The 24,746-nt window shown below is 46.4% G+C and overlaps 3 protein-coding genes across 5 annotated transcripts in view; 1 reads left to right on the top strand and 2 right to left on the bottom strand.

Annotated features, from left to right (window-relative positions):
• Positions 1-711: 711 nt before the first annotated feature.
• MRPL54 (mitochondrial ribosomal protein L54) lies at positions 712-5,078 on the bottom strand. The gene is made up of 3 exons (XM_001373810.3): positions 4,920-5,078; positions 3,450-3,609; positions 712-1,197 (listed from the first exon to the last, which is right to left on the bottom strand). Exons 1-3 carry the CDS (start codon positions 5,035-5,037, stop codon positions 1,065-1,067), a joined length of 411 nt encoding a protein of 136 aa, XP_001373847.1. The 5' UTR covers positions 5,038-5,078; the 3' UTR covers positions 712-1,064.
• A 1,575-nt stretch (positions 5,079-6,653) lies between these two features.
• APBA3 (amyloid beta precursor protein binding family A member 3) lies at positions 6,654-15,550 on the top strand. Its single transcript, XM_001373769.4, has 11 exons — positions 6,654-6,885; positions 8,231-8,980; positions 9,076-9,115; positions 9,605-9,750; positions 10,396-10,482; positions 11,381-11,536; positions 11,791-11,970; positions 13,470-13,682; positions 13,965-14,084; positions 14,289-14,429; positions 14,567-15,550. Exons 2-11 carry the CDS (start codon positions 8,333-8,335, stop codon positions 14,636-14,638), a joined length of 1,803 nt encoding a protein of 600 aa, XP_001373806.1. The 5' UTR covers positions 6,654-6,885; positions 8,231-8,332; the 3' UTR covers positions 14,639-15,550.
• A 353-nt stretch (positions 15,551-15,903) lies between these two features.
• Positions 15,904-24,746, bottom strand: part of TJP3 (tight junction protein 3) — a 70,728-nt gene continuing 61,885 nt past the window's right edge. For all 3 annotated transcript variants that reach the window (XM_007488895.3, XM_056822415.1, XM_007488894.3), the window contains exons 12-21: positions 23,732-23,840; positions 22,404-22,629; positions 21,736-21,950; positions 21,449-21,544; positions 20,146-20,216; positions 19,647-19,857; positions 18,421-18,521; positions 17,097-17,354; positions 16,504-16,550; positions 15,904-16,168 (exon numbers count right to left, since the gene is read on the bottom strand). In XM_007488895.3, the coding sequence (XP_007488957.2) occupies positions 16,066-16,168; positions 16,504-16,550; positions 17,097-17,354; positions 18,421-18,521; positions 19,647-19,857; positions 20,146-20,216; positions 21,449-21,544; positions 21,736-21,950; positions 22,404-22,629; positions 23,732-23,840 (1,437 nt within the window). In that variant the 3' untranslated portion in view covers positions 15,904-16,065. The remainder of the gene's footprint in view (positions 16,169-16,503; positions 16,551-17,096; positions 17,355-18,420; positions 18,522-19,646; positions 19,858-20,145; positions 20,217-21,448; positions 21,545-21,735; positions 21,951-22,403; positions 22,630-23,731; positions 23,841-24,746) is intronic.

Raw genomic sequence — 24,746 nt, 5'->3', positions numbered from 1 at the left:
CTGGTACAACCCTCATAAGCCACTGGGTAACTGGCCAAACTACTGAACTTGTTTCCTTCAGTGTAAAATGGAAATAATAATCCCTGCTCTGCTAACTCACAGGACTGTTGGGAAGATTAATTACAGTAAAGTGACAGGTCTTTGAGAGGTTTAAACCTCACCACATGTCAGTTAAGTTTCAGCATCACTAAAGCTCAGTCATGTGCTTCTCCAGGAAAATACCATGCACCCCAGGAGCTGGAAGCTGGAACTGAAAGATTTTTTAAAAAACGCTTACCTTCTGTCTTAGTATGAATTTTAAGACAGAAGTGCTACAAGAGCTAGGCAGTTGGGGTTAAGTGACTTGCCCAGGGTCACACAGCTAGGAAGTGTCTGATTTGAATGCAGGTCCTCTAGAATCCTGACCTGGTGCTCAATTCACTGTGCTACCTAGTTGCCCCTGGAAGACTGTTAAGCAATTACAGGAGACTCCAGGGAAATCTAAGTGGGCTGTTTCATTGAGAGGGTAGGAGAATGGGGTCTTTGGAAGCAAAGGCAGAGGGAAAGGGAAAGAAAAAAAGGTATTTTACTGTTCGACTAGTGGCACCCACTAATTTGATACTAGTGACTATCCCTGTGGGTTCTCTAGGAATTATAACAAAGACCTCCAGGAGGGATTATCTCTCTGCTCCCAAACACCAAGGTTAGAAGAGAGTACACTGAGTGAGCAGGTGTCATTCTGCTCCCAAAGAAACTCCTGGGAGTGCTTTATTCACCTGCCTTGCTCCTGCCAGCTAGCCTCTTAATAGTAGAGGCTGCTGGGTACGTCAGAAGGTAAGAGGAGAGGTTGGCTTGAAGAATCATGTTCCAAGAAAAAAGGGAAGGAATTATGCCCTCTACTTCTTGCTTCTTTTCCAGAAAAATGCAAAGTTCTTGAGAGAAAAACCTTTTCTCTGTGGCTTCCTCCTCCCATGTTGTCTTGGGGAGAGGTTCTGGTCAGTGAGGGTCTGGGGTGATTACCCAGGGGACTTTCCATCACAGTATGTCTGGGGAAACAGGGATGATGCTGCCCTCACAGTCCTCTGTCACAGTTTCTTGTTCTTGTGCAACCTGTTGTTTCTCCATATGTTCTGTTTCCGAAGAAGCCGCCAGTACTCATGGCTTTCAGGGTCCAGCTCCTCTAGTGTCTTGGGTGGTCCCAGGTTCATCTCGAAGAGCCTGAAGAAGAGAGGGGAGTCATTACCCTGATCAACAACCTTCCACGGCTCCTTTTGATCTATAGCAGAAAGGGTTGAAGCCCCAATCTAAGAATGGATTTTAGAATAAAATAAAGCTTTATCTAAAAATATAAAAAACACCCATAGCTTATGCTCTTACAAAAAAGAGGTGGGGACTATATTTGGCCCTAGGGCTATCATTTGCTATATCCCTGGTTTATAGGATAAAGACCAGATTCCTGAGTCAAATATTTGAGGCCTTTCAGTCTCTATTCCTGAAGCCCTACACTATCCCAATCAGGCCAGCATCCTTTCCATTCCTTATATTGGCCAGGACAATATCTGCTTTATCCCCCTATCTAATTCCTTTGAGATCCAATTCAAATCCTACGCACTACAGGAAGCTTTAAATCCAATTTTTAACACGCAATCATTAAGCATGTTACAAAGCACTCCACCATATGTTAGGAGTACCACCCCCAGTCTTTGCCCTCAAGTGTACATTCTACTAGGAGATACAACATATAAACAAATGAGGGGCTCCCAGGTAATTGGAGAAGGGAGAAAACATAAAAGAATGGGATCAGGCAAAGCCTGATGGACCACACTTCCCTTAGGAAATACCTCCATTCTTCCAGTCATCCAGGTTTGTAATCAGCCATACTTTGTTTCCTCTCCTCTACCTTCCATATGCAACTGGTTACTAAGTCTGGCCCATTCTGCCTCCACATCTCTCACATTCATCCTACTCACATAGCCCTCATCCTGGTTCAGACCTTCATCACCTCTTGGCCAGATTATTTAAAGAGCTGTCTTGTTAGATAACTGTTTTTATCTTCCCCAATTTATTTTCCACAGTTACTTCTCTCTAAAGAAGTATGACTATGTCAGGCCTCTCAACAAATATGAATGGCTTCCAATTGCTTCTATAGTAAAATATGAACTCTTCAGCTTGCCAATTAAAGTTCTTTCCAAAATAGCCTAGTTCCAGTCTCCCTGTTCTAGGCTTAATGGACATCACTACACTTGACTCACTTTATATTGTTTTTTTTTTTTTGATGTGCCTTGAATTTGGCTTCTTCTCATCTCTATACCTCTGCCTAGGCAGGTGATGGCGAACCTTCTAGAGGGGTGGATGATGTGAGAAATGTCTTCAGGCGCCTATCAAGAGGGAAAGGGGCGCAGCCCAGCCCTGAATCCTTCTGGCTTTCTAGTAACCAATGCTGTAAAATTTTCCTGCTGGGGTGACGGCGGGTGCCCCCAGAGAGGGCTCTGAGTGCCTCCTCTGGCAGAGTGTCACAGGCCTAGGCTATCTGTGTCCTAAGGCTGCAAAGTACCCATCTCCATCTTTTAGAATTCCTAGCTTCCTTCAAGGCTCAACTCTGGAGCTACCTTTTACACAAATTCTTTCCTTTTGAATTGGATTGGAAATAAGCCTTGATGGAGACAATTTCTTTTTCAATTCAATAAGCATTTATTCAGCATGTACTCCATGATTCTAAGAGGTAAGGAAAGTACAAATATCCCTTCCACATTGCTGTTTCAATATGTTGAGGGTTGGCATAAGAAATCAAATGGGAATTTTGCAGGAGATGACACATGAGGGCCAGCAGATGACATGACACAGAAAAAGTAAGAAACTCAGAAATACATAACATATGTATAGTATTATGCAATATAAACATTTTAATACCATAAATGTATACAATTCTTTTAAAAAGTTAAGGGGGGGGGGCAGCTGGGTAGCTCAGTGGCTTGAGAGCCAGGCCTAGAGACGTGAGGTCCTAGGTTCAAATCTGGCCTCAAGACACTTACCAGTTATATGACCCTGGGCAAGTCACTTAACTCCCATTACTAGCCCTTACCATTCTTCTGCCTTGGAATCAATATTGATTCCAAGATGGAAGGTAAGGGCTTAAAAAAAAAGTTAAGATAAACACAAAAGTTAAATTTTGAGAAAAGAATGCAAAAGCCAAAACATTTTTATGCAGATTGTCCAGATCTTGGTCTAGCCCCACAAACTAGAGGGTATGCCAGGGGTACATTCACTGCAGGAACAGGGAAAGAGACTATAGAAATGTAGGAGATAGAAGGCTGAATTTAGGGAATGGCACTCTATGTAAAGTGACCTTTCTCTCCTTGGAGCTCCTACAGCTTCCAGGTACCAAGTAATATACATGTGTCTGAGGCTTTTAATTGGAGATGGAGGTGAGGAAGGAAGAATCTAACCTAAGGGGGTTCCCTTCAACTCACCAATCAGGATACTCTGAGTCAGCCTTCAGGGGCACTTCAGGCCCCTGTTTGTAGATGTTCACCCCCATGGCATGTGTGGTAAGCAGGACTGGGTCCTTACATACATCTGGGTCCTTCAGGGCCTCTGCAGATACTGCTTTGCCTTTGCCTCCTTTTATGACTGTGAAGAGAACAACAACTCAGCTGAGCACTGTGCCAGGGTGTCTCAAGGCACAAGGTGATAAGTATTCATTAATTGATGTCTATGTGCCAGACACTGCACTAAGTGCTGGAAAGATTAGAAAAGGTTAGTTGTCCCTACTCCCTCCTATATTCATTTAGCAAGCATAAGGTATATGATAATGATAGCTAACAATTAGATAGCTCTTACAATTTACTAGGTAAAATGCTAGGGGCTTTATGATTATTATTTCATTTGACCCTCATGAGATAGGAGCTATTATTATTCCAATTTTACAGTTGTGAAAACAGAGGCAAACAAGGGTTAAATGATTTGGCCAGAGTCACACAGCCACTAAATATCTGAGGTTAGAAAGAACTCAGATCTTCCTGACTCGAAGCCTGGTGCTCTGTATATACCACCTATCTGTACTTAGGTTAACTCATTAGGCTTCTGAAAATTGGACCATATGATCTGTAAAACCACTTCAAGTTCTGACAATTTATGTGTCCTAAGGTCCTGTCCTGCTCAGATATTCTATAGTTTAAGGTCCCTTGTAGCTCTAACACAAGGATTCACCGAAGTCTGGCCTGAGATTAGTTTTCAGTGGTAGAAAGAGCAATGGATTTGGGAAGTAGAACATCTGAGTTTAAATCCTAGCTCCCTTACTTTCTGGCTGAATGGCCCTGGGTGGGTAATTTCACTGTTTATGAAATCAGCTTCCTTTGTAAAATGAGATCATTGGTCTGTCTATAAGTCCCTTTTGACTCAAAATCTTTTGGTAATCAGCGTGGGGGGGAGGAAACTTTCTTTTTTTTTCTTTCTCATCTCCTGTTTTGCATAGTCAGGGTCTAGCACACAGCAGGTGCTTAACAAATGCTTTCTGAGGGGACAAGCATTTATTAAGCTCCTATTGTATGTTAGGCAGTGCAAGCGTTGCACAAAATTTACTTCAAATGATCCATTCGCCTTCTTTAAGCCGGTTGACCCCCAATGCTCTTTTCCTAACAGTCAAAGCCACTATCCTAGGGAAGGGAGGTAGAAGAGGGAGGAATGAGCGTGTTTGAATACTATCCAACGGGGCCTGCTCGGAGCTTAGTCTCGTCCTAATTCAGTTCCACATTAAGATAGCCGCGCTGGCACAGCATCGAGGGCAAGGAGCAAGGCCGACAACCAGCGCCTGCGCACTGAGCTGACAGAACCGGCATTCTCCGCGGGTTCCGGCTTCAGTCTCGGTCTCATGGTCCGCGTCGGTGCAAAGTCGATGCTGGTCCTCGACCCTGTTAATTACCCAGTTCGGGCCAACTCACCCGGCTTCTTAGCGTATCCCCGAAAAGAAAGGCCACAAGGGGTGGCAGGACCCCGTTGCGAGGAGCCCCACAAGCCGCCCCATCTCCGGAAGACTCCGAAGACGAGCTTGGTGGCCATGTCTTGCTGATGTCGCTGACACTATTTCGTCATAAGGAAGTACCCATAACGAAGGGGGCCGCACAGCATTTTGGGAACTGTAGTCCTCGTGAAGAATTTTTAGTAGTTTCTAGTTTACAGAGTTGGAAGGGGCTTCAGGGAAGTGTAGTCCTACCTTCTATATTAAAACAAATTTTTTTAGCTCTAAATGCGTCAAAAATTTTCATTGACTCCCAAGTAAAGTTCACACTTCTGTTTGGCGTTCAAAGCCTTCGAGAGTCTTACTCCCAGCCTTATTTTTCTTTCCTTTCGCCCCTGTCCAAGGAAACTGTCCCATTCCAAAGTATACTGTTTCTAACTCTTCCTCCTTATTTTAATTCACGCAATGCCTTCTGCCTAGAATGCATTCCCTCTCTCTTTGCCTCTTGATCACAAGATTTAGAAACAGAAAGGGCTTTAGAAATTTAGCCTTGGATCTTTTATTTTTGAAGCTAAGCAAAATGAGACCCAGGAAGCGTGACTGCTGAAGTCTTTCCTATCCCTTAAACCCAACTTAAGTGGCACTTCCTGTAGGAAGTCTTCCTCGTTAAATACCTTATTACATACCTCCAATGATACATAAATGAAAAACCTTTATTAGTCCTCATTTCAAATACTGTCTTTGTACTCCAAAACTTAAATATTGTTTTGTATTAAAGCTGTCCACCAGAGGGCGGTCCTCTGAAAATGAAGAACCCTTGGGATTAAGTCCGGTCTGACACATAGGGTTATGGAGACGTCCCTTGGATGCTCAGTGCCAGGAAAAGCCTGTAAACTTATAATTTGCAGAGTCGGTCTGATGGGTCGTTTCCACCTCTAGAGCTCTCTACATTAATATAAAGTCAACGTCAGTCTGCCCTTTCCCTTCCTCCCCAAGATATCTGTATGGAGATGTATGATTAAGCGGGTCTAGAGCACTGAACCTCAGTTCCAATGCAGTTTCAGACACTTTATGAGCTGTCTAACCCTGGGAAAATCGCTTATCTCTCTTCTTCAGTTTCTTCAAAAACCAGATAATCATAGCACCTGCCTCCGAGGGTTGTTCTGAGGATCAAATGAGGACAAATGCTAATTATTAGTTATTGAAAAATAAAAATGTAAAAATATGACATGGAATTAGGGCAATTCAAATATGACATTTGAACAAGCTGTTGACACTAGAAAAATACAAGTTTTTGCCTTTTGTTCCAAGTTTTAAAGGCTCTCCTTCTGGTGGACTGCTGTAATATAAAATAATATTTAAGTATTGCAGGAAAGCACAGTATTTTTCATATAACTTCTTAATAAAGGCTTTTCATTCATGTGACTTCAGAGGTATTTAACAGAGTACTTAACAGTACTTAAAAGGCTGCTACTTAACAAGTACAAAAACTTCTGTATGATCTACTGAATTAGGGGGCAAGGTATCTGGGTTCCAGTTTCATCTCTGTAGTTAATATTGCTGTAGTGTGGTGGAAAGAACCCTGAATTAAGTGGAAAGAATCGCTATATAAAGTCAAAGGTCGGCTATTATTCCAGCCCTGACTTTCTCCCATTCCCGAAGGAGAGCTCCACCTCGCCACGCCACCTAACTTCTCAGGAACTATATTTCCCAAGATGCTCTTGGATAGGCGCAGACGCAGTGTGGTGGTGGGGAACCTGGCCCGGCCGGGATTGATCTGGGAGCGGCTGTCGTGGCGGTGTCTGTGACCCTGAGTTGGGGTCCAGCGCACTGTAGTGGGGAACGAAGCCAGGGTCGCCCGGGAGCCCCGGCCTCGCGGGAACGCGCGACTGCTTGGAAGTAGTTGTTGGGGCAGAATGCGGTGCGGTCAGGCCCAGGACCCCAATCAGGTTTGGGAATTAGGGCAGGGGTGGTAGGGAAAGGGGTGGGGGCACTAGAGGGAGCTGGGCTAGTGGCGAAAGAGGGAAGCCTCTGGGGATAAGACCCGGGAGAATTGAAGAGGAAAGTGGAGGGAGAGAGGGGTAAAAACTGACTTCAGTTCTGTTTTCCGATACTTACTAGCAGTTTGACCCCGCGCTTGAGGTACCGAACTGCTGAGCCTCAGTTTCCTCATATGTAAAATGAGGGCAGCTATGGGGTGCAGTGGGTTAGAGCTGGACCTGGAGGCAGGAAGACCTGAATTCAGATTCGACCTCTGACACTAACAGCTTTGTGACCCTGGGCGGGTCACTTAACCCCATTTACCTTAGTCTACTCATATGTAAAATGAGCTGGAGAAGTAAATGGCAAAGCACTTAAAAATCTCTGCCTAGGAAGCCACAAGATGGGTTGCAAAGCATTAGGCATGACTGAAAAGACTCAACAACAAAGTGGGAATAATAATACTACTACTTGTACCACCTGCTTCCCAGGACAGTTAAGAGACTCAAATGAGATAACTTGGGCTTTGCAATCCTAAAGAACTATATAAATACCAATTATTATTAGCGGGCTAGGCTTTTTCTTTTCCTTTTTTTTTCCTTAATAGATTACTATTAAGGATTTCATGTTGCTATCGTCATTTGGCATAACACAATCGGGTATTTTTTTTCTTTTTTTCTTAAATATAAGGCGACTCACCAACACAATTTAAAAACTAGTCTTCAGGCACATTGCTTCAGCTCACTAAAGAAGTTTCTTGCTAAAGAACAGTGGGTAGTATACCCAAACCCTCAAATCTTAAATACCGATGTCATCAGCTCACATTTACCCTGAGATGCAAGGAGTGGGGGAAGAGAAGGGCAAGAACAGGTCTGTGTGGTACATGGCTAAACTCAGAAACTCTAAAAGAAACAGGAGGAAAAAGAAAAAACAATTACCTAACTAGGTGACAAAACTCAAAGGGGGTGCAGGGTACAAGGAGAAATGCGGCATTTGTTACAAAGAAATGTCATCTTAAGTTTTCAGTGATCGAAAACATTTTTAAAGTCTTTAGACAACTAGAAGCTACTTGATCGAAAGGCACTTTACAAATGTTATTTTACCAGATCTTCACAACACAGGGAGGTAGGTGCTACTGTTATCCTCATTTTCCAGGTGATTTGCCCAGATTCATACAGCTTAGTGTCTGAAGCTGGATTTGAACTCCTGACTCCCAAGTCCAGTACTCCATCCACCATGCCACCTAGCTGCCTTATTATTCCTTTTGTCACTCACTGTTACTTCTATTATTAATCCATCCTTCCTGTTTTACAGATGGGTCAGCTGAAGCCTGGAGACTTAACTTTTGTGAGGTCACATAGCGACAGAACCCAGGACTCAACTTGCCCTGCTTCTTGGACATGCTAGTGTGGAAGCATGGACTTTGCTGTGTCTTCCTCAGAGCCTCCAGTCATGGACCTGGAGGAGTCAGAGGCTTCTGTCCCTCTCTCCTCTTTGAGTTCCCCACCTTCAGTTGCTGCACCCTTAGGACCTCCTTGCCATTGGGACCCAGCAGTCCCTGAGGCAGCTTCAGCTAATCACCTGGAAAGGCCTGGACCTGAGGGTTTGGGGGGTCTGAACCAGATGAACTTGGATGAAGACCCTAGTGGACAGGAACTTCAGGACTTGGTGAACCAGTTCCAGGCCCTACCTTCAGACTTGCCAGAAGTACCTTCCCAGGATGGGCACCCCTTCCCCCTGCACATTGCCACTGGCCACGGCTTGGCCACTCCTGAAGCCCCAGAAAATCACGGACTTTTGTCATCAGAAGCCAGACACGAGGACCTGCTGAGTCTCCTTTGTGATGAGGGAGAAGCACCTCTGACCCAGACTCTTCCCTCAGGCCCTAAGGACCCTGAAGACCCTGTCCCCTGCCTTCTTCAGCTCCCAAAGGACTGTGCTGAGAAGACAGAAGAGGGATCTGTGGATGGAGAATGTAGTTCTAGTAGCTCCCCAGAGCCCTGGCTGGGACCTGCCCCGCTGTCCCATTCTGAGGAGCTGTCTACTGGTGCTAGCACTACCCAGGTAACTAGGATTTTCCTATCTCCCTCAGCATGACCTCGAAGTCACACCAAGACATCTAGTTGCTAAGCTCCCTTCTCTCTCATGTCTCCTTCCAGACTCCGGAAACCTTAGCATCCTATCCTGCCTTCCAAGAAGGTGAGTGTTGTCCTCTTCCTTCTCCATTTTACCAAGTTGGAATCTGGGGGATGGGGGAAGAATATCAGAAGGGAAGGACAAGTACCCATCCTTGCTTCTGAGATGTCCAAGTTAGAAGGAAGATACTCTGCACACCTGGAGGGGAGTGGAGAGTTCTAGACTAGGAGGTCTACTCAAAATAGGCTTTTGTGAGGCTATCTGTCCTCCTAGAACCCATCACATTTCTTTTCTCATCGAGTATTACAAACTCCTTTGAACTTTTTGAATAATGTGGAGGGCAAACTACTTGCTGGCATCTGGAATCACAGGTGGTATGGGTTGTAGTTTTAGACTTTGGAGGGGTGGGGTGACTGATTTGGAATCTCATAAGGTTCATGGATTTTTGGCATTCCATAGCTTCCCAAAAAGAGAGCTGGGAACCAAAAGAGGGGGCCTCAAATACTCACCCACCTGATTCTTGTCCCTCCCTTTCCTGTTCCTGTGTCTCAGTGGCAGGGCCCTGTGACCCCGAAGACCTGCTGGATGGTGTCATTTTTGGAGCCAAGTATCTGGGCTCCACCCAGCTTGTTTCAGAGCGGAACCCATCTCCTAGTTCCCGAATGGCCCAGGCTCAAGAGGCTGTGGACCAGGTCAAGGTAAGGTCAGCAGCAGGAAAGATGGGAAAGGAGAACCGGAGGAGTGGTGTGATCTAGTGAATTTGTCACCATTACCTTTTGCCCTTTGGGGCAAAGATATAGAGATAAGAGACTGAGGGCTGGAAGAACCTGGAGCTTAGCCTTTGACCCTCTCTTCAGTTTAACATTTGCTCCCATGCCTTGAGATCATATACACCTTTGGGAAAGATCATGGAGCAAATCTGGGGCCTATTAGAGCTCTGCCCCTAAATTGAGTCCATAGGCCAAGTATCACCCAGTGAATTACCTGGTTTCATTTCCCCCCATTACTGCCTGATGAGAATGGTTACCCTGTCCCAGTCACCCTTCCTTCTCCCCTCCCATTTTATAGATAAAGACCCTGAGATTTAGGCTTGCCTATACTCAAACAGGTAGTAAGTGGGATAGCTGGGATTTCATTAATGCAAATCCAATGCTCTTTTCTCTCTGCCTCTCATTTGGTTTATGCCAGAGGCCAGGGACATCGGTCTCATTGAGAGAATAGAGAGTTGGGCTGTAGCTGTAGCCAGGGCTGCCTGGCTCCCGTAGAAAGGAGAGAAGCTGGGATGAAGGAAGGCTCCGAGTTCTCTTTAGGCCTGTGGCCCCCACTGCTGTCCTTACCTGCAGGCTCCTGAGGGAGAGACCCAGCCCATGACTGAAGTTGACCTCTTCATCTCCACAAAGAGGATCAAAGTCTTGACAGCTGACTCCCAGGTACTGGCCCAGACCCAATCAGGAGGGGAGAAATAGCATGGATGTGACAAGAGGCAGTGTATTTGAGAGCTGATGAGCTTTCAGCAGGGGAGGGTGAGCCTAGAGAGGGAGAGTGGGGCCAGGTCAGGGAGGGCTTTTGAATACTGGGTGGAAAGGCTTGGACTTGAGCCTGGCAAGTCACTTCAATGCTCTGGGCTGCTTTCCTTTTCTGTATAAGCAAGGGATGGGACTACAAGGACCCCTAAGGTTCTCTCCACTGCCAGCTCTTTGAACCTGTGGTTCTGTTGGCAATGGGGAGCCATTGTAGTTTCTTGGACAGGGAGTGATTGAAAATGTTGGGTTGGGTTAGGCTGGGCTGGCTATCAAAGGAAGAAATGGAAAAAGGTCATAACTTGCTTCCATAGCACTTTAAAGTCTACAAAGTCCTTTCTTTGCAAAAGCCTTGTATAATAAGTATATGTGTCATCTTGTTGTTTAGGTTGAGGCAGCTAGTGGATAGTGCACTGGGCTTGAACTTAGGAAGAAAGCCTGAGTTCAAATCTGGTCTCAGACATTAACTGTGTGACTCTGGTTAAGTCATTTAACCATGCTGTCTGCCTCAGGTTCCCCATCTGTTAAATGAGATAAGAATAACACCTCTCATCCAGGCTTGTTGGGAGATCCCAAAAAGATAAGTGATATAGAAATGCTAGCTGTGATTGTTATTAATGGAGGAGGATGCTATGACTTGGTGGTTAAGGGACTTGACCCATGGTCCTATAGCTATTTGGTGTGTCCTAATCAGGATTTGAATCCAGGCCCAGGGATCTTTCCTACTGCCCTCAGGACATCTTGAGAAAGCAGTGAGATGCCCTCACCCTGCTCTGAGTCTCTTCTTTCTGTTCTTGGTCCATACCAGGAGGCTATGATGGATCACTCACTGCAGACCATCTCCTACATTGCTGACATTGGAAATGTAGTGGTGTTGATGGCCCGAAGGCGTCTGACTCGGCAGCCTGGCTCCCAGGAGCGGCGTCTCTACAAGATGATCTGCCATGTTTTTCATTCAGCAGATGTGAGCTGCCTGGTGGAGGGGGGCAGGGATAGGCACCAGACTCTCTGAGGGTTTCACAGGTTTAGTATGGGGCTAGACCCTACCCCATTTACTTTTCTCAAAGCCCCAGGCCAGGCCCTTGTCCTTAGGAGTCTGGGTCAGGATCTCCAGGATGTGGTAGAGAAATGATTCTGAGTTGCCCAATGGTTGGGAAATGCCATGAGATAGAAGCTTAAAAAGAGGGGCAGGTTGTTAGTACTCTCTGTGCCCCACAGGCCCAGCTGATTGCCCAGGCCATTGGACAGGCTTTTGGTGTGGCATATGGTCAGTTCCTTCGGGCCAGTGGCATTGATCCTAGCCAGTTGAGTGCCCAAGAAGACTGTAGGAGGCTGAATGAAGGGGACCTGCACAATGGGGACCTGGCCCACTTCTCAAATCAGGAGAACTGCAGAGATGTGAGTGAAAGTGAAGCTTTCTCTTCCCCAGCCCTTTTCTTCCACTACCTGCTCTCCCAAGATTTCCCCCTACCTTTTTTGGTTCCTAGATCTTCCGCTCCTAGGTCTTTGGACTCCCTAAGACCCTCTGATCTATTGTTGCTTTTGACTTCATCTTCCTTTGATGACCTTTAAACTCCTCAATATATCATGCTGCTCTCAGACCACCTTGAGAAAACAGTGAGATGTCCCCACCCTCTGTGAACTTCACATTGCTTCATCTGCAGAATTGTAGGAAAGAGGAGGCCACGGTCAGTTCAAATGGTTTATGTTCTAGAATCTAAAGTTATTTTAATCTTAAATATTTGAATTTTAAAATAGCAGTGTTGTTCAGCTCTTGCAGTTGTGTCCAACTCTGATCCCATTTGGAGTTTTCTTGGCAGAAATACTGGAGTGATTTACCATTTCTTTCTCTAGCTCATTTAACAAATGAGAAAATTGAGGCAAACAATTAAGTGACTTTCTCAGGGTCACACAGCAAGGAAGTGTCATGGCAGGATTAGAATTCAAGAACATGACTCTTTCTAACTCGAGGCCAGGAACTCTGCCCACAGTGCTACCCAGCTGCCTGGCCAAGATAACAGTAACTTGTTCCATCCATTATCTCATTCCATCACCTGTTGCCCAAGTATTACTATCTCCATTTTACAGATTAAGAAATTAAAGAGACTTACCCAAGGTTAGATAGCCCAATTCAAAATGGGCAGAAATAGGATTCACAACAGGAGCTTCTGAGACTAAATCCAATCTTCTGATCTGTCCATGGTACCCTAGTGGCTTCTAGAAAACTATTTCATTTTCTTTTACAACTCTGACTTCCTCCCTTCCCCCAGTTAAGGCAGGATGGTGTGTTGGCAGGAGTCCTGGATTTGAAAGTCAGAGGACATATGTTCATATCTCTACTTGACTGCCTTTGTGATCTGGAGCATGCCCATTAATTTCTTGGAGCTTCAATTTTTGCTGGCTGTAAAATTGGAGGGGTGGGATTGGACTAGATATGGCAATCTCTTCTGGCTCTAAATGTGCTCTGTGGCATTATTGTAGAAATAGAAATATGTGATAAAGAAAGTGATTATTTAGCCTTGTGTTGGCAAACCTATGGCACGGAAGGGGCTGCTCCCCTCCCTTCTCCACATGTGCCTGAGGACATTTCTCCCATCCCCTGCCCCTCTGCCCAGCAGCCCAATGGGAGCATTTCCTCCCTCTCCTGTCTGGGGTAAGGTGGGCGGCTCACATGTGGTATGAGGGTTGTAGTTTTGGCACTCAGTCTCTAAAAGGTTTGCCATCACTAGCCTAAGTTATAAAGGCTGAAATGCAGAAGGAAAGGCTTTCTCTTCTTTCCTAAGGTCAGTCTCTTTTTTCCTCCTCTCTGCTCTTGGGCCAGGAATCCTGGGGAGGGAGAGGGGGAGGCATAGCTCTGTGCCTGACACTTTCTCTTCCCAATACCCCTCCCCTGACAGGTGTGTATTGAGAAACAGCGGGGAGAGGGTCTAGGAGTGGCCCTGGTAGAGTCTGGCTGGGGTTCCCTGCTCCCCACGGCCGTCATCGCCAACCTGCTGCATGGAGGTCCAGCTGAGCGCTCTGGGCTGTTGAGCATTGGAGACCGGCTCACCGCAGTCAATGGCACCAGCCTGGTGGGGCTGCCCCTGGCCTCATGCCAGGCCATAGTCCGAGTAAGAGTCCCCTGGGGCTTGGGTTGAAGGGGGCCTACCCTAGACTCTAAGTATAGAGGATAGAAGTTAAGTTCACGTCCCACTGGGAACCTCAGATGGAGGGCTGGAAGGGATCTTAGAAATTTAGTCCAACTCCCCCAGGCTTCAGCTGGGTAAAGCCGAGAGGGCAGGTGACTAGCCCCATCATGGAGTCGAGCCGGGTTAGAAACCAGATCTCTTGAGTATCTAGTGCTCTTCCCCTGCTAGCTCCCCGCTCTCAGGCCCCTGCTCTCCCCTCAATAGGAACTAAAGTCTCAGACCTCAGTGACGCTGAGCATTGTTCACTGTCCGCCCGTCACCACGGCCATCATCCGCCGACCTCATGCCCGAGAGCAGCTGGGCTTCTGTGTGGAGAATGGCATTGTGAGTTTGGGGCTGAGGGCCTGGATTGCTTGTGACCGGCGGGTGTTTGAGGCAGGGGGGTTGCAGGCTCACGCCAAGTGTCCTGCAGGTGGAGTATGCAAGTGGCTTGGGGCCAGGGGTCAGTAGCTTGCTGGCTGGGGAAGGATCTGGCTCTTGGCCAGTGGTTAGGGCCGTTAGCAGCCGTGCCATGGTCTCATCCCTCAGATCTGCAGCTTGATGCGTGGAGGCATCGCAGAGCGTGGGGGTGTCAGAGTTGGACACCGAATCATTGAGATCAATGGGCAGAGTGTGGTGGCTACACCCCATGAAAAGATTATCCAGCTGCTCACCCAGGCCCATCACGAGGTAGGTGCCCTGCTCTTATGGCTTCCCATTTCTCCTTCAGGTTAGCTAATGGGGGGGTGGGGGGTGGAGGAGAAGAGGGCTGGGCGAAGTTTTCTTTTATTTTACACACCCTAGCTTTGAGCTTTCTCTTCTACCAGGTACATATTAAGATGATGCCAGCCTCTACCTACCGCCTCCTCACTGGCCAGGAGCAGCCCATCTATCTGTGACCTGGGAGGGGGGCCCAATATGGCCCCCCCAGAATTTTTGCCCCAGTATTTGTACCCTCTGGACTTGGGAAGAAATGATCCCCAAACTCTGCTTCTATTGGGGATCCTCATGGCCAAAACTCCCTTCCTGGGCTCTGCCCACTGTGCCAAGGCCAGTGTCTGTGCCTTACCCTCTTATGGGCCACCATGGGCCTCATATGGTCGGAATTGGAACTGCTACAGTTCTGGGCACCAGAGACCTCTTCCTCATCTACCTCCTTCTATCTGCCCACCAAAGAGAGATGCCGTTTTTCGGAAGGCAGTGGAGGGGAGAAGCCACCAAAACAACCATCATCCACAGGATTTTTGTTTTTAACCTGTCATTTTGGCTGGTAAAATTAAACTGGTGAAAAGAGACCAAGTGCAGTGGTGGACAAAGCACTGGGTTTGGAGTAAGGTTGTGAGTTCCAGTCCTGACTGCTACCTTTCCCTGGGAACATCACCAATCTCCTTTTTAGGGCTAATGCCGTCGCAGCCCAGATTAGCTTGGATGCTCCCATGTGGGCTATTCTTTGACATATCATGGGGCTGGGGGGAGGGGAAGGCACAGAGAAGCTGAATGGTTTGGTCCAGTTCAAACCTAACTGGGTTTGGAGCTAGGAGGTCCCTAACCAATACCGCAACATGACCAGACTAGAGGTTACTCTTTTATAAGCTGAGAGGGACTTAAGAGCCTTCCATCCAATCTCTTCACTGTACAGGTAGGGAAACTGAGGACTAAGGATTATAAATCACTTGCTCAAAGTCATGACGAACCCCATCATACCAGGGGAGTATCATCTAGATTTCTCCTGTGCCTTTCTGAGGGCTCCTTCTCAGAAGAATATTTTTAAATGAACAAAATAAAAGACATAGAATTACAAAGGAAACCAATTCTATTGAAATACAGTTACCAAATACGGTTCATAGACACCCAGGTTTCTGTAAGAACCCTTGCTCTAAGCTAATACTGTTCAAGACCTGGGTTAAATGCAGACCCTGACATAAGTTGAATGACCCTTCCCCTCCATCTTTTGAGTCTTAGTTTCCCCACCCAGAGAACTAAGGGTTTCATTAGAGGATCTCTGTGGTCCAGTTTGGGTCCTGGGATAGTGGGAACGGAGACGCCCTGTTCTGGTGGGAATGCGCTGGAGGGGCTCATTTGACAACTATCCAGAGATGGGGAATGGACAGGATGAGCTAGCATTCTTCCCTAACCTGCAGCACCAAAGGCAGTTGGAGGGGAGTTGTAATAAAAATTCAACTTGCTTTATTATAAAAAGGCGGGTCTAGGAATGGGGAAGTAGAAGCCAGAGTGAGTTTCCCTCCTTGAAGCTGATAGGGCAAGGCAGGTGAGGCAGATTCCCTGAGGTGACCTTGAGGGTTGGGCTGGCCATCCAGCCCCAGGGTCACAGATCAGTGGCAGGGCCCCAGTCATAGCCATCATCATCGTCTGACTCATAGTTCCGGGCTCGGGTGAACTTTTTTCTCAAGGCTTCCCGCTCGTAGGTTCTGGGGAGGGCAGGAAATAGGAGATATAAGTGACTATAGACAAGACCCCTAAGCTCCGTCTAAAATTTCTAAGCTCTAGGATATTAAGAATGAAGAGAAGTCTGAAAAATCCCATTTCTCCTGGAGAGGTTTCTATATTAGTAGGAAGACCAGTATGATGGAGTGGAAAGAGCACTGGGATTTGAAGTACAAGTGCTACCAGTGACTCGTGACTTTGCGCAAGTCAATTCCCTTTTTTAGACTTATTTCCTCACCCCATTAAATTCATCCTACCCCTGTGATGATATACTATTGACTTCCCCTCCCTTCTGCCCATGAGCAAGAAATGTTCTTACCTCATACTATCTTGTCTCCACTGGCCCTGAGCAGGTGGGTCTCTGGCCTGTAGAGAATCACTCAAGGTTAATAGGGCAAGACGGCTTGTTTACAGTGGAGGTCATGATGGGAATGTGGGAGCACATGAGCAGGGAAGCAGGAGAACATTCCCCCCCTGTCTGCTTTTTAGGTTCAGACTAAACACCATCAAAAATAGCAAGGCTTTTTGACTAAAGAAGGAAAGGGCAGAGAAGTGGGCTGGAGGTAGACACAGCTGAAAGGACTAGAATGTTAGGACAGGGAGGGATCTTGGAAACATCCTGTAAAGGAAAAGTAGCTTGGTCAAGGATATGTGTATGAAGAGAACAGAGAAAGAGATGAGATAGATGTGGAAGGAGGAGCAGTGAGAGGGGAAAACTCAACCTTTTTGGAAGGAGGGAGGATGAGGGGGAAATACAACTTTTGTGGAGAACATCATCACCACCTCTGGGCCGTTACAGCTCAAGATTGTCCTTGTGTCTCTTAGGTGTAAATGGAAATATTCTGCTCAAGGGCTGCCCCCACACTGGAGGGATTCTGGCAAAGACTTAGTGTAGAGGGACCTTTGGCTTACCTTGGCTCTTGGGTATGTTGAGGCTGTAATTTCCTCTTCCCTCGGATTCTCTGCCTCTTTGGCTTCTACCGGTTCTGATGAACGAGCTAATGCTGGCTCTGTGGGATCTTCATCCATGTCATTATCTGTGTAAAAGCCACCTTCTCCATCTGTTTCCTCATAGTCACTGTTAACACGACTATCACAGCTGAGATAGGCGTTGCTACCCCCAAAATCCTGGCGGGGCAGGTCCAGGTTCTCCTCGGAGGAGTTGTCCAGCTGGAGGAGGAAATGATGTAGGAGATAGACACAGATGGGCTAACCCTAGTGAACCCCCACATTTAGCAGAAACTGGCACAGTCCAGGAAATAAGTCCCTGGTGATTTCTAATATTGGGCTTAGGAAGGGAATGATCAAATCTCCAGTTCTTTCCAACTGATTCATCATGTTAGTTTACTTATGTGAAGATGGGATTGACTCTCCCCTTGCTTACTTTTAAATTAATTTTTAATTAAATTAGTTAAATTTAATTAAATTTAAATTTAATCAGCCAAAAGTGAAATTAAGTAAGCAAGGGGAGAGTCAATCCCATCTTCACACTTAGTGAAGATTATACCCCTGCTTTTTGGCTGCTGACCACCTTCTCATATATGCATACCATGAGAGAGACTGGTGATAAGGAAGGTGGGCACCAACCACTGTCAAAGGGCTTTGATGCCTGCCCGGCTTTTAGGGACACAGAGAAGCTTAATAACTATTAAATCAAAGCAACAAGAGTAGTAAAGAGAGGGAAAGGTAGGAAAGAGGTAGAGAGATACTTAGCTTTCTAATCTATTGGCAGCCATAATGGGCCTGTGGCTAAACTCCAACAAGGGTTCCTTCAGTTCTATGCTCTAGCCAGAAGACCCCAAAGACCACCTGGTCTACACTAATAAGCTATTTTCTCCACCCACTAGCTCTCACACATCACATCTCAGGAACCAATCATAGTTTCTTAGTTGTGCCTGGGCCGCCCAGGAGGGCAGTGCCTGCAGAATCATTTTCCTCTTGTTGTTAGTTCCTTGGTTCTTTAACTCCCTTTCTCTGAGGGTTTATCTATACCTGAATGTACTCAGTGGTCTTTGACCTCCAGGTCACTGACAGATGATGTTAAAAATGACCTAATGGAGAGAGAAATTTGCTTCCAATAGCACTATGGGACAGTACTACACATAGCTGAGGTGTTCCAAGGTATAAGGTGTTCCAGTGGGCTTGGATTATTATTGCTATCATCAAAGCGATTTTCCTTCCCTCCCTTAACTCTTAGGACATGTAAAGAGGGTAGGTCCTTGCTGAGTAAGTTTACCTGGTCTTCGGCGGTCCAGATGGGCCGGGATTGCTGGGCTTTGATGATATCTTTTAGCTCCTGGTACCAGGCATTATTGGTCCCATTAAGATGAATAATAGCTAAAGAGAAGGTGAGTATTGGGGATAAATAAGAAGTAGAACTCTCTTCATGATAAATCCATTGGAATCGATCATTTAAAGGTTCTCTTTTTTCCTTTTCTAATATTCACCTCAATATAAATTTTTTTTTAGTTTTTTTTTTTTTATTTTTTTGAAAAATTTATTTAATTAGTTAATTTAGAATATTTTTCCATGGTTACAAGATTTATGTTCTTCCCCCAAACCCCTCTTGTAGCTGACATGCAATTCCACTGGGTTTTACATGTGTCATTGGTCAGGACCTGTTTCCATATTATTGATATTTGCATTAAGGTGATCATTTAAAGTCTATGTCCCCATAGACCCATGCGATCGAGCAGTTGTTTTTCTTCTGTGTTAGAGGGTTCTCTTGACATCTGATGGGATCAGTATAAGAATGGGAGCTAGAGTGATAGTAAATGATGGGCTGTGTGTACAACTATTATCTCATTTAATCTTCATGAGCCCCTATAAGAGCTGGGCCTGGATCCCTTAGTATTCCTAAATCAGGGCTTCACAATGGAGAAAGAGATGGAGGCATCAGAGGCTTCCCCCCACTCATGCTTCAGGAAAAAATAGCTAAGTCACTTAATCTCCCCAGGCCTCAATTTCCTTATCTGTATAAGGATACTAGATGAATAATACCATACTCATTTGACAAGTCAGGAAATAGACCTAGAGAGAGAAATCTCGTATAGCTAATGAATGGCAGAGTCAGAAGGAGACCCTGAGATCTCCTAGTTTCTAGCCCAGGGCTCTTTGCACTATCCCACCCTTTCTCCACTATACCTACCCCAACCCGCTTTGAGCTTCTCTCTAAAACTAAAGATGAAGAAGTCCTCCTCCATCCTAATTTTGTTTTTTTTTTCTGTTCTATACCATTCCTCCTGCTACCAAATAATAGCCATTTGCTATCTTATGGGATCATCACAACTCTGCAGTGGGTGCTATTATCAGAATCATTTTTGTAGGTGAGGAAACAGAAGCAGACAAGAGGTTGAGTGACTTGCCCAGGATCCCAAAGCTAATTATATAAAATCCTGGGGATTTGAAGTCAGTTCTTCCTAAGTCCACTACTATCCACAGAGCCATTTAGTGTGGTCTAACCTGTAAACAGATGGCTGTGGTGCTTCCTCAGCTTGGTGGCTTGGGCATAGAGGCGGCGAGAACTCTTCCTGGAAGTGGGTGCCAACCACTGTCGAAGGGCTTTGACCCCTGCCCGGCTTTCGGGGGCACAGAACACCACTATGGGATAGTACTGCACGTAGTTGAGGCGCTCCACGGCAGAGGGTGTCACATCCAGTAGAGTGTGTTTGTTCTGAGCCAAGGAAAGAGATGGAGACACCAGAGGCACCTGGTCATGCCCTGAGGCCCCGACTTCAATGTTCTCCTCTAGAAAATGGGGAGGTTGGGCCAGATGGCCCTCATTGTACCTTCTAAATTCACTCTTCCGTATTCAGATTCATCCTGGCACCAATATTCTATGCTTTAAGGTCCCTCCCAATGGATAAGGGCCACCCTGGATCCTAAGGTTTATCCTCTTCTCTTTGTCCCCCTTCCTGCCTCCACTCTGCTCTTCACGCTTCAGCTCTCGGCCTGGACTCACCTTCTCAGCAATCACTCGCACTGTGTCCAGCTTGACCACCTTTGAGGGGCCCTCGCTTCTTGTGACACTCTCTAGAAATGGAGGAAAGTCCCTGAGTAAGAGTCAGGCAGGATGGCAATCATTTCCTCCCCCTCCCTCTGTGTCCCAGCAGCTCATATCAGCCAAGATGGAAGAGGCCCTTTGAGGGGTTCTCCTGGGACCCTGAGAACTGTGAACTTGGAAATTACTCTAACCTAATTAGACATACTTTAGGGGAAGATAAAGTTGTAAACTCCTGATTGAACAATGAAGGTACTTAACTCATACTTTATAGTGAAGCTAAAACTTAAGCTAAGTCTATTTTTAGATCTAATACAAAAGGGTGTTAAATACCTATAAAGATTAAATTAATCACAAAAAGGTCAAGAAACTCAAAAGGTAAGCTTAACAAAGAAGTGTGAAGTACTCAGAAGATATAATCTAACCAGAGAAGGTGAGAACTAAAGAGTGGACAGTCCTGGAGAAAATCTAATCAAAGAAGGTGAGAACTAAAGAATAGGCAGTCCTAGAAAAAGTGTCTACTGTGATTGGTAGATGTGAAAATTTAGGGGAGGTGACATAAGAGAAAATTTCTTTAAAAGGAGGCTAGAAAAGTCAGTTCAGGGAATTGAATTCAGGAATTCAGCCTGGAGGATCTCACTCAGACAGCATCTGGAGAGGGTCTCCTGGTGAGTGATAAGACTGACTCCCTTTCCCTATGCTCAGGGAGGCCACTTTGGCCAAGGCCTTTAACTACTGCCTAGCTCAGCCTGAGCCAGAGCAGTTTAAATTAATTCTCTCTCTCTCTCTCTCTCTCTCTCTCTCTCTCTCTCTCTCTCTTAATTCCTTCTCTCTATATTAATTAAAATCACCATAATTCCCAGCTGACTTGGGTATTTTATTATTTGGGCATTGGTATTTTATTATTTCCCTGGCGACCAATTATTTAGATTTTAAGTCAAAAGCTAAAATTATCCTTTACAGAACCTCCGTCAGGAAATCCCTGAAAAGACACTTTCACTGGGATTTCTTATCCGAATGGTTAATGGCTCCCTATTGCTCTTGAGATTAAATCCTGCGTCTTCAGATACACGATCCATCTTCAGTTCTTATTTCCAGTTTCATTCCAATCTTGCTTCTGAAATGCCAGTTAGATCAGGATCCTCCCTGACGCTAGTCCCTCCAGGCCTGCCATCTCCCTAGCCAGCCTCACCCCTGTATCTTTCTGGGAATTGGGGATAGCCACACACAGTGTGTGGGATCAGAGGGGAGCCAGAGACCTCACCTGCAACTTCAAACTGCTCAGGCAGCTCGGAACACAGCTTCTGCATGGCCACGTCGGTCACAGGGCCCATGATGACCACCGGGCGTTTGAAGCTGGCTGGGACAGAACAGGTAGGGCATCAGTAGGTAAACTCGTTTTTCCTCCATCCGCCTCTTTTACTCCTAGCTCTGACCCGAGATTCCCCAGCTGCCCCTCCACATTTTAAGCGTTCCACTCCTTGACCCCAAGAGATTATGAACTATTCCAGATGATTTTCTCTCTCTCTCTTCCTCCATTCTGGAACTAACCTTCCCTCAGCACCACCCGCTCATAGGGTGGATAGTTGCCCTGCTTTGTCAGGGCTGACAGGTCCTCACGGCTTTGGCGCATATGCTTCTTGGCACCCCTCCGCAGGCCACGAAGCTTCCAGAACTCAGCTCGGGCCCCCGTGTTGGCCGAGGAAGAGAGAGGCCCTAGGCCCATAGCCCGCTGGGCAGCCTCCAGCGACGCCAACTGCTCGGCCCTGGAAAATAAAAGAGATGGTTAGCAGGCCCCCGAAGGCTCCAGGACTCCCGGAGGCTGAGGATCCTCTTAGCCACGGCCCACAGCTGCCACGTAAAGTTCTCTTGCTAGCACTGACCTCAGTGGGTGCAGGACATGGTGAATTTTTTTTTTCCCTTTCCCAGCTCCCTGGATTCAAACAACTCTAACAGCACCCCGTCATCACCGGACCCGACTATAAAAGCTTGTTTGTCCTCAGAGCCCTTCACAGCGTGGCTCCGTCCCACTCCTCCAATCTTCTTGTGTTTTATTGTGCAACAAACCCTGTGATCTTATAGGGAAAAGGACGGGGTCTCCCTGCTCACGCCCTTCTTTCTCCCCTTCCATCTTGGGCCCTGGACCTCTCTCTGTGACTTCGCCTGGCTTTTCTGGTGTGGTTTTCCCCATATGACCCTTGCTTTAACCCAGTGCCCACCTGCTTTGGTTGGGAATAATGCCTCGATCCTGCTCCCTCAGGTCCCGGCCCATGCGGACCGCCAGCCAGCTGCCACCCCTTCCCTTCTCAGGGTAGAGGGTGTCCAGAACATGGAAGACGTCCCCGCGGGTGAAGCCCAGGCCCAAAGGTGGACTTGGCTCCAGTTCAAAGTGGGTGCGGATATAGAAGGAGTCCCCCACGCTTGACTTGACCATCTTCCTAAAGACTAAGGTTAGATAGATAGTATAATTAGGTTATAGTATAATTAGGTTAGCTAGTACTTGGGAGAGTCCTTTGCAAAGCACCGTGCATGTGTCCCCTCAGTGGAGGGGAGGCTGTGTCTAGGGATGGGAGTGACCAGCACCCTTTAATGCAGTGATTCAGACTACATGGGCTCCCTCACCTTCCTTTGCTCATGTGGCCCTTTTTCTAGACTCATGGGTGAGATCATACAACCTTTCTCTCTCCCCTCCCTTAGGAAGTGACTTCTAGATCAAAAGGTCTTGACCGATGGGGCAGCTGGGTGCTCAGTGGATAGACAGCCGGGTCTGGAGATGTGTATAAATGGAGATTTTGAACCCTAGAGTTCAATCCCCAGAAGTCCTTGGTATTTCCCAGAATTCCCTATAATCTCTCCTGAGTCTCCATGTTGGCGAGATCACAATTGGTATTTAACTGGCAGTAACGCCTCCCACACTCTCTTCCTTTCTTGCAATGATGTAGCTAGTATAGTGGTAAGTGAAATGTGGGGATTATAATGGGCTAATCAGCCATGGGCATGTGGTTTTTATTTTGTATCTTCTTTATTCCTTGATGTCTAATGAGCCTTAATAAACCTCATAAAATATAATATTTTTATTATGAGAGATATAATTTTAAATTTAACAGATGGGAGGTCCTGGGTTCAAATCTAACTGCAGACACTTCCCAGCTGTGCGACCCTGGGCAAGTCACTTAATGCCAGGTGCCTGGCCTTTACTATTCTTCTGTTTGAATTGATGCTTAGTATTGGTTCTAAAATAAAGGTAACGGTTTAAAAAAAAAGAAAAGTTGAGGGAGGACCGGGAGAGGCTATGGGGAACCAAGTCCCTATTCGTGGAGACTCAGCAGAGCTGAGTTCAGAGCTTCTGGCCCTCTCATGATGTAGGGACAGGGTCCAACTCCCCTCCTTCCATTCCTTGGGCTGATCGTTGGGGAAGACGAAGGGTAAGACGGCTCGATCTGCTGCCATGTTTCGCCTGGTCTATGGGCATTTTGGCTAAAGGGATGCCCTGCCCGCCGCCTAGGCTTCCCGCAGGCGCAATGGCCCCGACCCCAACCCCACTTACTATCCTGCTTGCGCTGAGTAACCAGCTCTATTTCCTCTCCTGGTGGCAGCCCCAGCAGGTACTGAACAGCCTCCTCCCTGGTCAGGCTCTGAAATAACTGCTCATTCACCTGTGGGGAGCAAATCGGGTGGGAAAGAGGCTAAGGCGGGGTTATGATGCTTTGGGGGTGGCAGAGGGATGGGGACAAGCCTCGCCCGCAGGCAGGATCGGGGTAGGCTTGGTAAGTAGGTAACAAAGTGGACAGATTTGGAGTCAGGAAGACCAAGGTTCAAATCCTATCTCGGACACTCACTAGTTATACGATCCTGGACAAAATCACTTAAACTCTCAGTCTAAGTTTTCTCCTCTGTAAAATGGGGGGTCACAATGGCACCTACCTCCCAGGGTTTTTTTTAAAATTAAATTAAATTAATTTATTTTGAGGCCCTTAGCTTCCATCTTGGAATCCATACTATGTATTGCCTCCAAGGCAGAAGAGTGGTAAGGGCTAGGCAATGGGGGTCAAGTGACTTGCCTAGGGTCACACAGCTGGGAAGTGTCTGAGGCCAGATTTGAACCCAAGACCTCCCATCTCTAGGCCTGACTCTCCATCCACTGAGCTACCCAGAGGCCCCCATTTTTTAAAAAATTAATTTTAAATCAACTCTAAGACAGGAGAATAGCAAGGGCTAAGCAAATGGAATTAAGTAACTTGCTCAGGCTCCCAAGGGTTTCGTAAGGCTCAAATGAGATGCTACAGGAAGATGGTAAGAGAAAGCCCAGCTGCCCTGGTTGTGTGCAAGTCTCCAGGCCATGTGAACTGTGGTTCATCCTAAGGAGCCAGAAGACCTGCTGGACGGGATCTGAGACGTTACCTTTGAGAACAGGCCAGTGAACTTGACTTCATTCTTTTGGCAAAATCATTGAATATGTTATTAAAAGGAAGGAAACAAGCATTTATTGAGCACCTAATATGTCTCAGGCACTGTGCTAAGCATTTAACACATATTATCTCATTTGATCCTCATAATATTAT

The sequence above is a fragment of the Monodelphis domestica genome, chromosome 3, assembly GCF_027887165.1.
Source record: "Monodelphis domestica isolate mMonDom1 chromosome 3, mMonDom1.pri, whole genome shotgun sequence".
Lineage (NCBI taxonomy): Eukaryota > Metazoa > Chordata > Mammalia > Didelphimorphia > Didelphidae > Monodelphis > Monodelphis domestica.
The sequence above is the reverse complement of the archived record's forward strand: the minus strand, read 5'-3'. Positions and strand labels throughout refer to the sequence as shown.